General features: G+C 42.2%; 1 protein-coding gene across 4 annotated transcripts in view; it reads left to right on the forward strand.

Annotated features, from left to right (window-relative positions):
• Positions 1-12,554, forward strand: part of GLRA2 (glycine receptor alpha 2) — a 169,865-nt gene that overhangs the window by 71,681 nt on the left and 85,630 nt on the right. For all 4 annotated transcript variants that reach the window (XM_038413744.2, XM_038413753.2, XM_038413788.2 and 1 more), the window contains one exon: positions 297-511. In XM_038413744.2, coding sequence (XP_038269672.1) covers positions 297-511 — 215 coding nt within the window. The remainder of the gene's footprint in view (positions 1-296; positions 512-12,554) is intronic.

The raw sequence follows: 12,554 nt of genomic DNA on the forward strand, positions 1-12,554 counted from the left end.
TTTTAGGGGACTTAGACCTCTTATAAAGTGATTACACAAAGTAATAAGATTCAGTCACAAAAATAAATGGCCACTGTTTCAAGTGAACATTATGATGTCAATTCTACCAAACTACAATGTTACCAAAAAGTTGAACCAGAACAATGTTTGTATATTGGGGCCTCTGCTTTTAGAGCTAAGACATTATGATAGCATGCTGTGAAATCTATATATGCCTGAGGTCAGGAAGCTAATTTATGCTAATAAAATAAGACAAAATGTGCAAAAACATTTAAAAAAGCAATTTCATGTTCTAGGAAAGTTTACATGCATTGAAGTCAAGTTTCATTTGGAACGTCAGATGGGATACTATTTAATCCAGATGTACATTCCTAGCCTGCTGATCGTCATTTTGTCCTGGGTTTCTTTCTGGATCAACATGGATGCTGCTCCAGCCAGAGTCGCTTTGGGCATCACTACTGTCTTGACAATGACTACTCAGAGTTCAGGATCCAGAGCTTCTCTTCCGAAAGTAAGGAGTTTCTGCTTAATATGCATTCCTTATTGATTGGTATTTTGCCAAGAAGTGTGTGTACATTTTTTAGAGATTCTGTAAACCCAGTTTAATATGCTTACGGCATGAGAAAATTGCACTAGTTTAACTAAAGATGTGATGATGTAGTTAAACTAGTGCAAAAGTCTGTGTAAACACTTTTCTTTTGGTTTGAACAGGCTTTTGTTGGTTTAAGTTTAAATCAGTTAGGAATCTGTTTAAGCTAAACTGAAATAAGCCACTCTTAAACCAAAATGAGTGTCCGTATAGGGGTTTGCACCATTTAACTAAAGCAGTTTAAAACCTAATTTAAGTTAGACTGGTGCAATTTTGTTGCGTAGACAAGGCCTAAGTCTTGTGTTGAAATTGAAAAGATTTGCATATCAGTGGACATTAATGGTGCGATATAATAGTGTGATGTCCACTACATACACATCCTTGCACTTTCACTAAAAAAAAGCAGAGTTCTACAAATCTGAGGAACTGTAATGATCAGTGTAGGCAGCACCTCCACCAATAGATGGTGCTGTATCTTAATGTTAAGTTGTTGTTATGTATGTTATTATGTTGTTGTATTTGATTGGGAAGAGTTAGTAGGAAGTTTTAGTCCTGCCTGTTTGTGGTAGAGTTGTATGCAGTGTAGTAGTCGTGTTGGTCCCAGGATATTAGAAAGACAAGGTGGGTGAGGTAATATCTTTTATTGGACCACTTCTGCTGATGACAGGTTTCAGAGTAGCAGCCGTGTTAGTCTGTAGTCACAAAAAGAAAAGTAGTACTTGTGGCACCTTAGAGCCTTAAATTTGTTAGTCTCTAAGGTGCCACAAGTACTCCTTTTCTTTCTGCTGATGAGAGAGACAAGCTTTTTTTTTTTCTTACACAAAGCTCTTCTTCGGGTCTGGTAAAGGTACTCAGAGTGTCACAGCTAAATACAAGCTGGAACAGATTGTTTAGCATAAGTAATTAACACATATTTCAATGGACCATTCTAGGTGATATGGCCAGTTAATACCTCTGCAATCATAGGGAAGAAAAAGGGGAGAAAAAAGGAGGGGGAGTTAATGGTTCTAGATCAGTGGTGGGCAAACTGCAGCCCGCGGGCCATATGTGGCCTATCAAGGTAATCTGATTGTAGGCCGCGAGACATTTTGCTAATGTTGATGATCCGCAGGCACGGCCCCCTGCAGCTCCCAGTGGCTGTGGTTCCCAGTCTTCCCTTTTGAAGGTGTTGTGCAAGATGAGTATTGAGAAGTCAGATGTGGAGTGGCTGCTGTGTGAAAAGTGTTCACCCACAGGTAATATGGCATTTTTGTCTTTTATCATTTCTCTGCATCAGTTCATTGGCGAGCATAGTGATTTTCTGGTTTCATCCACATAGTTGTAATTGGGGCATTTAGTGCAGTGGATGCATGTCATGATAGGCACGTGTAGGACCCATAGATCTTGAATGTGGGGGTATTGATCATCATAGCAGTGGAGATATTTCTACAGATTTTTCATCTGTTGCTATGGCAGTGTCTGGTGCCACTTTGAGTTTGTGTGTTCTAGTCTATGGAAAGCTTGGTTCTGATAGTGATCTTGGAGAGTTTGGGTGGTTGTTTGAAGGCCAGAAGAGAGAGTTCAGAAAAGATTTTTTTCATGATGTGGTCCCAATCAAGTATGGGTTGTAATTGTTTAATGATACCTCATATGAGTTCCAATGTGGGGTGGTAGGTGACAGCTAGAAGAGTGCAGTTGGAGTGAGTATTTCTTTTGAATTGAAACAGGTTCTCTTGGGGTATTTGGGGTGGCTGCTCCATGATGTGATCTGCTCCTCTGGTGGAGTGTCCTTGTTTGGTGAAGGTGGTTTTAAGTATGTTAAGGTGTGTATCCTTTCTCCTGTGGGCATATTCTGAGGTATCTGAGTGCCTGGCTGTAGATAACAGATTTCTTGGTGTGTTTGGGGTGGTTACTGGAACTATGATGGTAGGTGTGGTGATCCCTGATTTCTTGTATATAGTTGCCTGTAGGGTTCCATTATTGAAGCTGATTGTGGTGTCTAGGAAGGTGTTGCTACTATGGGAGTGTTCTAGAGAGAGTTTAATGGATGGACAGTGGTTATTGCATTTGTGTTGGAAATCTATGAAGGAGTTTAAGTCGTCTGTCCAGCGGATGAAAATATCATCCATGTGTCTCAGTTATCTCATTTGTTTTGGGGTGCATTTGTCCAGAAATTCTCCCTTGAGGTGGCCCATGAAGAGGTTGGCATATTGGGAAGCCATCTTAGTACCCCTGGCTGTTCCCATAGTTTGAACAAAGTGTTTTTTGTTGAATATAAAGTTGTTATGGATGAGGATGAGTTTGGCGATGTGTTTGGATGGATATCTGAGTGTTGTCCATTGTCTTATAGATATTTTAGGCTGGCAGCAATGCCATCCTTGTTGGTGTATAGGGAAGTGACATCCCTGGTGGCAAGGATGACATTCTGAAGGAGTTTGATAATGTTACAGAGTTTCTGGAGGAAGTCAGTTGTGTCTGGAGGAAGCTGATCCTTTATGCGGTGAGTGATTTGAGGATGGTTTCTATGAGTCCTCATAGTCTTTCAGGAAAAATGTTGTGGCTACATATGATGGGTCGGCCTGTCTTCCCTTGTTTCCTTGTTTGTGCATCTTGGGAAGAATGTAAAAGGTTCCTATGACTGCAAGGATGTTAACTGGCCACTTCTTCTTGAATGGTCCCTTGAAATATATGCTAACTATGTATGCTAAAGAAACTATTCTGCCTTGTATTTAGCTGTGACACTCTGAGCATATTTTCCAGACCCGAAGAACTGTATAAGCTCAAAAGTGTGTATCTCTCACCAACAGAAGTTGGTCCAATAAAAATTATTATCTCACCCACCTTGTGCTATAGTTATTTGCAATGTTCCAGAAAATCCTTTGATTCAGTAAGCATGTGTTACTACTGGAGGCAGCTGCTTAAAGATGGAAAAGCATTTTTGCTTGAGGGAGAAAAAAAGTATTGCCATGCAACTGAGACTGGAATGACTTTAAACAACTCAAGAGCTGATGGTCCTCCAAAGGCTCCACAAGTCCTCCACAATTACTCCCATGTGCCCAGAGGTACAGACAAGTCTTATCACAATTCCCTGGGAAAGAATCACAGAATGAGCCAGTTTACTGAAGCACAAATAATCATGGGAAATGCCCCCAGTCCTAATACCATACACTGGGGAGAATAATACAGGTGAGAACACAGTAATTTGGGTAGGTTTTTGCACTGTGACTGCTCACTCCTGGTGTAAGCTTACCCAAGTGCCAATCATCTGGGCTAACTCAGGAATGAAGACATACTCATTGTGTGTTTGCACAGAATAAGATCCATTCCTGAAAGTATGTTGTTTTCTGCTCTGCTGCACCCTCAGTATCATATTTTGTCTTATTTAAAAACATTGTAATCTGCTTAAGTGGAGCATATGTGGGGAAACTTTGAAAATTGCACAGATTTTGTTGCTGTTCAGTTGGTAATGTAAAAAGGCACTTAAAAATCTGGTGACTACAACATTTGGTTCAACTTCACTTGTTCTCTTAAAATATGTATAATTTTTCAAGAATACTGTGAAGAAGAAAATCTTTCATGTATGAATTTAGACTTCCAAGTGGTTGATTTCCAAACATATGCACAGGTTTCAGAGTAGCAGCCGTGTTAGTCTGTATTCGCAAAAAGAAAAGGAGTACTTGTGGCACCTTAGAGACTAACAAATTTATTAGAGCATAAGCTTTCGTGAGCTACAGCTCACTTCATCGGATGCATTTGGTGGAAAAAACAGAGGAGAGATTTATATACACACACACAGAGAACATGAAACAATGGGTTTATCATACACACTGTAAGGAGAGTGATCACTTAAGATAAGCCATCACCCACAGCAGGGGGGGGAAAGGAGGAAAACCTTCCATGGTGACAAGCAGGTAGGCTAATTCCAGCAGTTAACAAGAATATCAGAGGAACAGTGGGGGGTGGGGTGGGGGGGAGAAATACCATGGGGAAATAGTTTTACTTTGTGTAATGACTCATCCATTCCCAGTCTCTATTCAAGCCTAAGTTAATTGTATCCAGTTTGCAAATTAATTCCAATTCAGCAGTCTCTCGTTGGAGTCTGTTTTTGAAGCTTTTTTGTTGAAGTATAGCCACTCTTAGGTCTGTGATCGAGTGACCAGAGAGATTGAAGTGTTCTCCAACTGGTTTTTGAATGTTATAATTCTTGACGTCTGATTTGTGTCCATTCATTCTTTTACGTAGAGACTGTCCAGTTTGGCCAATGTACATGGCAGAGGGGCATTGCTGGCACATGATGGCATATATCACATTGGTAGATGCGCAGGTGAACGAGCCTCTGATAGTGTGGCTGATGTGATTAGGCCCTATGATGGTATCCCCTGAATAGATATGTGGACAGAGTTGGCAACGGGCTTTGTTGCAAGGATAGGTTCCTGGGTTAGTGGTTCTGTTGTGTGGTGTGTGGTTGATGGTGAGTATTTGCTTCAGATTGGGGGGCTGTCTGTAAGCAAGGACTGGTCTATCTCCCAAGATCTGAGAGAGCGCTTGTAGTCAAGAACAAATCCGCACAGACACACCCCTGGAGCCCCGACCTGGGGTATTCTATCTGCTACCCAAGATCCATAAACCTGGAAATCCTGGACGCCCCATCATCTCAGGCATTGGCACCCTGACAGCAGGATTGTCTGGCTATGTAGACTCCCTCCTCAGGCCCTTCGTTACCAGCACTCCCAGCTATCTTCGAGACACCACCGATTTCCTGAGGAAACTACAGTCCATTGGTGATCTTCCTAAAAACACCATCCTAGCCACTATGGATGTAGAAGCCCTCTACACCAACATTCCACACAAAGATGGACTACAAGCCGTCAGGAACAGTATCCCCGATACTGTCACGGCTAACCTGGTGGCAGAACTTTGTGACTTTGTCCTGACCCATAACTATTTCACATTTGGTGACAATGTATACCTTCAAATCAGCGGCACTGCGATGGGTACCCGCATGGCCCCACAGTATGCCAACATTTTTATGGCTGACTTAGAACAACGCTTCCTCAGCTCTCGTCCCCTAATGCCCCTACTCTACTTGCGCTACATTGATGACATCTTCATCATCTGGACCCATGGAAAAGAAGCTCTTGAGGAATTCCACCATGATTTCAACAATTTCCATCCCACCATCAACCTCAGCCTGGACCAGTCCACACAAGAGATCCACTTCCTGGACACTACGGTGCTAATAAGCGATGGTCACATAAACACCACCCTATATCGGAAACCTACTGACCGCTATTCCTACCTACATGCCTCTAGCTTTCATCCAGATCATACCACTCGATCCATTGTCTACAGCCAAGCGCTACGATATAACCGCATTTGCTCCAACCCCTCAGACAGAGACAAACACCTACAAGATCTCTATCATGCATTCCTACAACTACAATACCCACCTGCTGAAGTGAAGAAACAGATTGACAGAGCCAGAAGAGTACCCAGAAGTCACCTACTACAGGACAGGCCCAACAAAGAAAACAACAGAACGCCACTAGCCATCACCTTCAGCCCCCAACTAAAACCTTTCCAACGCATCATCAAGGATCTACAACCTATCCTGAAGGACGAGCCATCGCTCTCTCAGATCTTGGGAGATAGACCAGTCCTTGCTTACAGACAGCCCCCCAATCTGAAGCAAATACTCACCAGCAACCACACACCACACAACAGAACCACTAACCCAGGAACCAAGCCTTGCAACAAAGCCCGTTGCCAACTCTGTCCACATATCTATTCAGGGGATACCATCATAGGGCCTAATCACATCAGCCACACTATCAGAGGCTCGTTCACCTGCGCATCTACCAATGTGATATATGCCATCATGTGCCAGCAATGCCCCTCTGCCATGTACATTGGCCAAACTGGACAGTCTCTACGTAAAAGAATGAATGGACACAAATCAGACGTCAAGAATTATAACATTCAAAAACCAGTTGGAGAACACTTCAATCTCTCTGGTCACTCGATCACAGACCTAAGAGTGGCTATACTTCAACAAAAAAGCTTCAGAAACAGACTCCAACGAGAGACTGCTGAATTGGAATTAATTTGCAAACTGGATACAATTAACTTAGGCTTGAATAGAGACTGGGAATGGATGAGTCATTACACAAAGTAAAACTATTTCCCCATGGTATTTCTCCCCCCCACCCCACCCCCCACTGTTCCTCTGGTATTCTTGTTAACTGCTGGAATTAGCCTACCTGCTTGTCACCATGGAAGGTTTTCCTCCTTTCCCCCCCCTGCTGTGGGTGATGGCTTATCTTAAGTGATCACTCTCCTTACAGTGTGTATGATAAACCCATTGTTTCATGTTCTCTGTGTGTGTGTATATAAATCTCTCCTCTGTTTTTTCCACCAAATGCATCCGATGAAGTGAGCTGTAGCTCACGAAAGCTTATGCTCTAATAAATTTGTTAGTCTCTAAGGTGCCACAAGTACTCCTTTTCTTTTTGCAAACATATGCACAGTTTATTTTATTTGCAGTACCAAGTAAAGAGTTTGAAAGAATGTTACCAAAGAACTAACTTGATTCTGAACCAGTGTTTGCCGGTGGGCTTCTGGATATCGAGTTAGGGACAGGATTAGACAAAATGTTTCCTGATAATGAGATCTCATCAAGCAACCCCTGTTTTTGTTGGAATATTTCCTCTTTTGTTTGTATCCTCCTTTGTGGGGATGGAGAAATACTGAGCTTGATTCTGTGCTCTTGCTGGTTTTACACATCTGCTGGATAGGGGAGAGAAGGAGATACAAAAAAGCTGGTTGTGGCTCCTTGATTTTGCAGGCAGTTCTAGTACAGTCTCAGCACAGATTAGACTGCTAGTGGCTCCCAAAGGGGCAACTGCCAGCGAAGGATTGTCAAAGGGTAGCAATGCTCTGGCTATGCTCCATCCTACCCCAACACTTTCCCAATATACTTACACCAGAGAATTGGTCAAAGGGAGATGGATCTTGCTAGAGAATCTGGCCCATGTATTTCTTTGGAGTTGGTCTTGATTGATACCAATGAAGTGATAACAGAATCAGGCCACTGTTCACAGTTAAACAGAGCTATCCCTTATAGCTATGATTGGCCCATGTGAGGAGTTTTTTTTGAAAAGTATGTAACGTAGTTTACCTATGTGAGGAGTTTGAAGTTGCCATTGGAAGAGTGCTCTTATATGAACTGAGAGAAAGCCAGCATGTCTGTCTGTCTGGTCTTGAATTTGTTAAGTTAATGAGCAATCAACCATTCACTATCCTGTATCTTGAAGTTCTTGAGGTTCGTCCAAAAGTAGTTTGCCTTTGAATTCAAAATGTCATGCTTGGGATCTAATACTGCATTCCCAAATTCACGAGTAGTCCTAACTCATGTTAGTACTCCTGTTAATGTCAGTGGCATACCATGTTGAAGGCAATGGGACTATTTTTGTGAATAAGAATTATTCACATGCGGTGAAATTCTGCACTCAGTTACACAGAACAAGAGTAAAGTCAATTAAGTGACCCTGGATTTAATTGTCTGTAAATGAGAATAGTATTTGGCCAGTGAGTAGAAGTCTACAGGGCTGGGCACCTAAATAAAAATAATTGTGATACTTTACTAGCTGGAGTTGTGCTAATATTTTGACTTGTCTGCGGTTACATGTACTAGTAACATTTGAGCATGTTTAAAACAAGACATGCACATTAATTGAAACGAGTTAACATAGTACATGAAGCGGACAAATCAGGATTAATAGATTATAAAGACAGAAGATGTTGCAGATTAATGTGGATATAAACAGTTTGAAATATCTTTGTTTCTGGAGTTTGAACATATTGAGATGTTGTGTCTTGTTTCCATGGGGATCTTGACATTAATCCCAACCGGTGTGCCACTTTCTAATGTGTAATTAAAGGGATTGCTTTCTACCCAAGAAATACAAATTCTAAAAAGTGCCACAAAGCTGATAGTACAGTACATATGTAGCTGAGTACTTATATGGTCTTCATTTCTGTAGCACCTGACTGCTTACAAACCATTCAATGTTAGTAAAAAAAAAATCAGCCAATTTTTGATGTTTGTTTGTTAAAGGGAGACAATTATTTTAAAGGTTCTTGTTTAATTAAGATAATAAATTATGTTTCTTAATAAAAATTAGGCATCAGTCTACCAATGATGACCTATGTGCCTTCAGAGAAAATAAAAGTATGAATCAAATTAGTATCAAATTTGAAATCCCAAATGACTCTTTAAAAATGATTTTCAAAATCCTGTCTTCATATCTGCCAAGATATAGAAAGCTAATCTGCCAACATTATATCATTTTAAAAATTACTTCAAGCATGAATATCTAGCCAAATAATAGAAGCCAGGAGAATTATTATTGGGAAAAAATAGACACCACTTTGCATGAAAGCTAGCCCAGCTTTGAATACATCTTGCTGTTCAATAATTGTTTCCTTCATTGTTCCCTCCACATCCTTTTTATTAATGTGTATTTATCTTATTTACGTCTTACTTTTATTTATGTGCATTTAAAGAGCTTAGCTTTACTTTTAATTTATGGACTGCATCATACGGAATATTTCTTCCTCTTCTTTATTTTATGAGAACATTACCAAAGATGCACACAAAAAAACAAACAAAACTCCCAAAACTTTTGAGGCAATAATTCCTTTCCTGAATGAAGTCCAAGAGAGAATAGACTGAGGACGTTCAGAGCTAGCTTGCTTTTGTATCAGTCTCCGAACAGGTATGCTAAATAATGAGAAAGTGCTATTTAGAAGCAATCACCCATCATAAACCGCACATTTTATTGCACCAGTATCTGAGATTATGTAACAGAGCTGCTTGAATCACGCTTCCCTACATTAATAACAAACACTCATTTTGACCCACAGTGCTGCATAATGGTAGATCACAGGCAAGCCAGGCATTATGCACTCAAGTTACAGAAAAATAAAACATGAGCTTCTAACTATAAAAAGAAAACAGAGAATACTGTAATCTGAAGCGAATGAAATGGATGTAATTCCACTCTGGGATTGTGGATGCTGTGCAATAAGTAAAGATTGCCAAAAAGCTTTTTCCAAATAATAGTTCGTATTACCTCTGTGGTAAACTATCATGTTAATTCTGTGGATGCTCTGATCTGTACAGTATATTGAAGTAGTTATATATACATGGCCATGTCAGTTACACTGATCAGAACTTGGCCCAAAATAATATACAAAACGTTGAACATTTTTGTTCAATACTTCTACTTGCTATACACGAAATAGCAGACAAATTGGACTCATTTTTACAGAAGCAGCACCAAATCACAAGGTATTACAGCTCCTAACTTGGCTACTCTTCTGGGGAGTGAAAGCTGCAGACTCTGCTTCTGAATGCATTAGCTTTCTTCTTACTTGCAGTTCCAGCATGAAGTGTATCTTGGCGGTAAGTAGCCACTTCAACCTGCTCCCTTCCCAGAGGTGGACTAATAGATTCTGCTGTACCTAATTTCGATATAGGAAATGGTTTTGGGGAAGCTCTGATCATGCTCACAGCATGCCCTGATATTTTAAAGGAGTACTTGTGCACCTTAGAGACTAACAAATTTATTAGAGCATAAGCTTTCGTGAGCTACAGCTCACTTCATCGGATGCATGCAGTGGAAAATACAATGGGGAGATTTATATACACAGAGAACATGAAACAATGAGTGTTACCAAACACACTGTAATGAGAGTGATCAGGAAAGGTGAGCTATTACCAGCAGGAGAGAGAAAAAAACCTTTTTTAGTGATAATCAAGGTGGGCCATTTCCAGCAGTTGACAAGAACATGTGAGGAACAGTAGGGGGGAAAAATAAACAAGGGGAAATAATTTTACTTTGTGTAATGACCATCCACTCCCAGTCTTTATTCAAGCCTAATTTAATGGGGTCCAGTTTGCAAATTAATTCCAACTCAGCAGTCTCTCATTGGAGTCTGTTTTTGAAGTTTTTTTGTTGTAATATTGCGACTTTTAAGTCTGTAATCGAGTGACCAGAGAGATTGAAGTGTTCTCCAACTGGTTTTTGAATGTTATAATTCTTGACGTCTGATTTATGTCCATTTATTCTTTTATGTAGAGACTGTCCGGTTTGGCTAATGTACATGGCAGAGGGGCATTGCTGGCACATGATGGCATATATCACACTGGTAGATGTGCAGGTGAACGAGCCTCTGATAGTGTGGCTGATGTGATTAGGCCCTATGATGGTGTCCCCTGAATAGGTATGTGGACAGAGTTGGCAACGGGCTTTGTTGCAAGGCTTGGTTCCTGGGTTAGTGGTTCTGTTGTGTGGTGTGTGGTTGCTGGTGAGTATTTGCTTCAGGTTGGGGGGCTATCTGTAAGCAAGGACTGGCCTGTAGTGTATGTGTCATTACACAAAGTAAAACTATTTCCCCATGTTTATTTCCCCCCGCTACTGTTCCTCACATGTTCTTTTCAACTGCTGGAAATGGCCCACCTTGATTATCACTACAAAAGGTTTATTTTCTCTCCTGCTAGTAATAGCTTACCTTACCTGATCACTCTCGTTACAGTGTGTAGGTAACACCCATTGTTTCATGTTCTCTGTGTGTATAAAATCTCCCCACTGTATTTTCCACTGCATGCATCCGATGAAGTGAGCTGTAGCTCATCAAAGCTTATGCTCAAATTTGTTAGTCTCTAAGGTGCCACAAGTCCTCCTGTTCTTTTTGTGGATACAGACTAACACGGCTGCTACTCTGAAACCTGATATTTTAGTTAGGATTGGGTCCTTGTGATGGGATGTATAACCTTCATACTGAGCAACAAGGGGTTTAGGAACTACTCTGGGCTCAGCCAGCCCCGCCCTGCCACACCTGTAGCAAATGCACCAACTGGAAGAGGAGTTAAAAGGCAGGAGAGCAGCTCATTTCGGGGCAGACCAGGAAGGAGAGCAGACCTGCTACCAGCAGCTCCGGGGGATATGAACTGAGGGAAGGTAGAATCTCTCCCAAAACAACTGCCCAAAGACCCCTCCCTGAGGGAAGGGAGGGCCTGCTGCAGAGACAGCCAGAAAGGGAAACATTCCCTTCTGCTATGAACTCTGGATTAGATTGATCCCCTTTATTTTTGTCCCCAGCAGGGGAAAACCTTGGACTGGGCTGGCCCATGAGGCTGGGCCGTACCACAGGAGGAGGCAGTTGCCATGCTGCTGCCAGGAGGTGCCCTGTGGTGAGCGAACAACCCTCATGCTGCCTTACCTGAGACAGTGACCTTGGGACAATTGCACGGAGGTGGTAGGAAGTGGCCTAGGGAGGGCAGCCTTGTCTCCCCAGCTGTCAGAGCACTGATAGCCTTCAAAGCATAGGTGCTGACTCTGAGGGTGGTCTGTGGTTGGACTACCCATGGGGGAAAAATAGTGGGTGCTCAACACCCACCAGCCACAGCTGTTTGGCAGCTGGGGAAGGTGCTTAGGGGAGGGTGGAGAGCAGGGAGTCATGTGCAGCTGGGGCCTCTGGGTAGGGGTTGGAGCAGCATGGGAAGAGGCAGAGCAAGGGTGGAACCTCAGGGGAGGGAGTGGACTGGAGGTGGAGCCTTGGGGTGGAGCACAGCTGGGAAAAAAGAAAACTCAGCATCTATGTCTCAAAGGGCCCTGGGTTGGAGCCTGGTGTAGTGGGAAGGCCCAGGTTCCTGTACTCCCCCATCCGCACATGGCTGGCCCTAACCGCTATGCAGAGCTCCCCTACCAGCCAGCGCTGAGCAAGGGCTGTCTCTGTCCTCTCCTTGTTGCCAGAGAAGAATCCTAAGGGGTTGTATGACAAGAAGCACAACTCCCCATCAACAGCTCTGATGGGGCGTGAAGACATGCCCCAGTGATTTGAAGAGTTCTCTCCCCATCAATAGATATTGGAACAGGAGAGAAGATGAGTGAGTTTCTGAGCTCCCTTCGCAAACAAGGAA

Source organism: Dermochelys coriacea, chromosome 1 (assembly GCF_009764565.3).
Source record: "Dermochelys coriacea isolate rDerCor1 chromosome 1, rDerCor1.pri.v4, whole genome shotgun sequence".
NCBI classification, from domain to species: Eukaryota; Metazoa; Chordata; order Testudines; family Dermochelyidae; genus Dermochelys; species Dermochelys coriacea.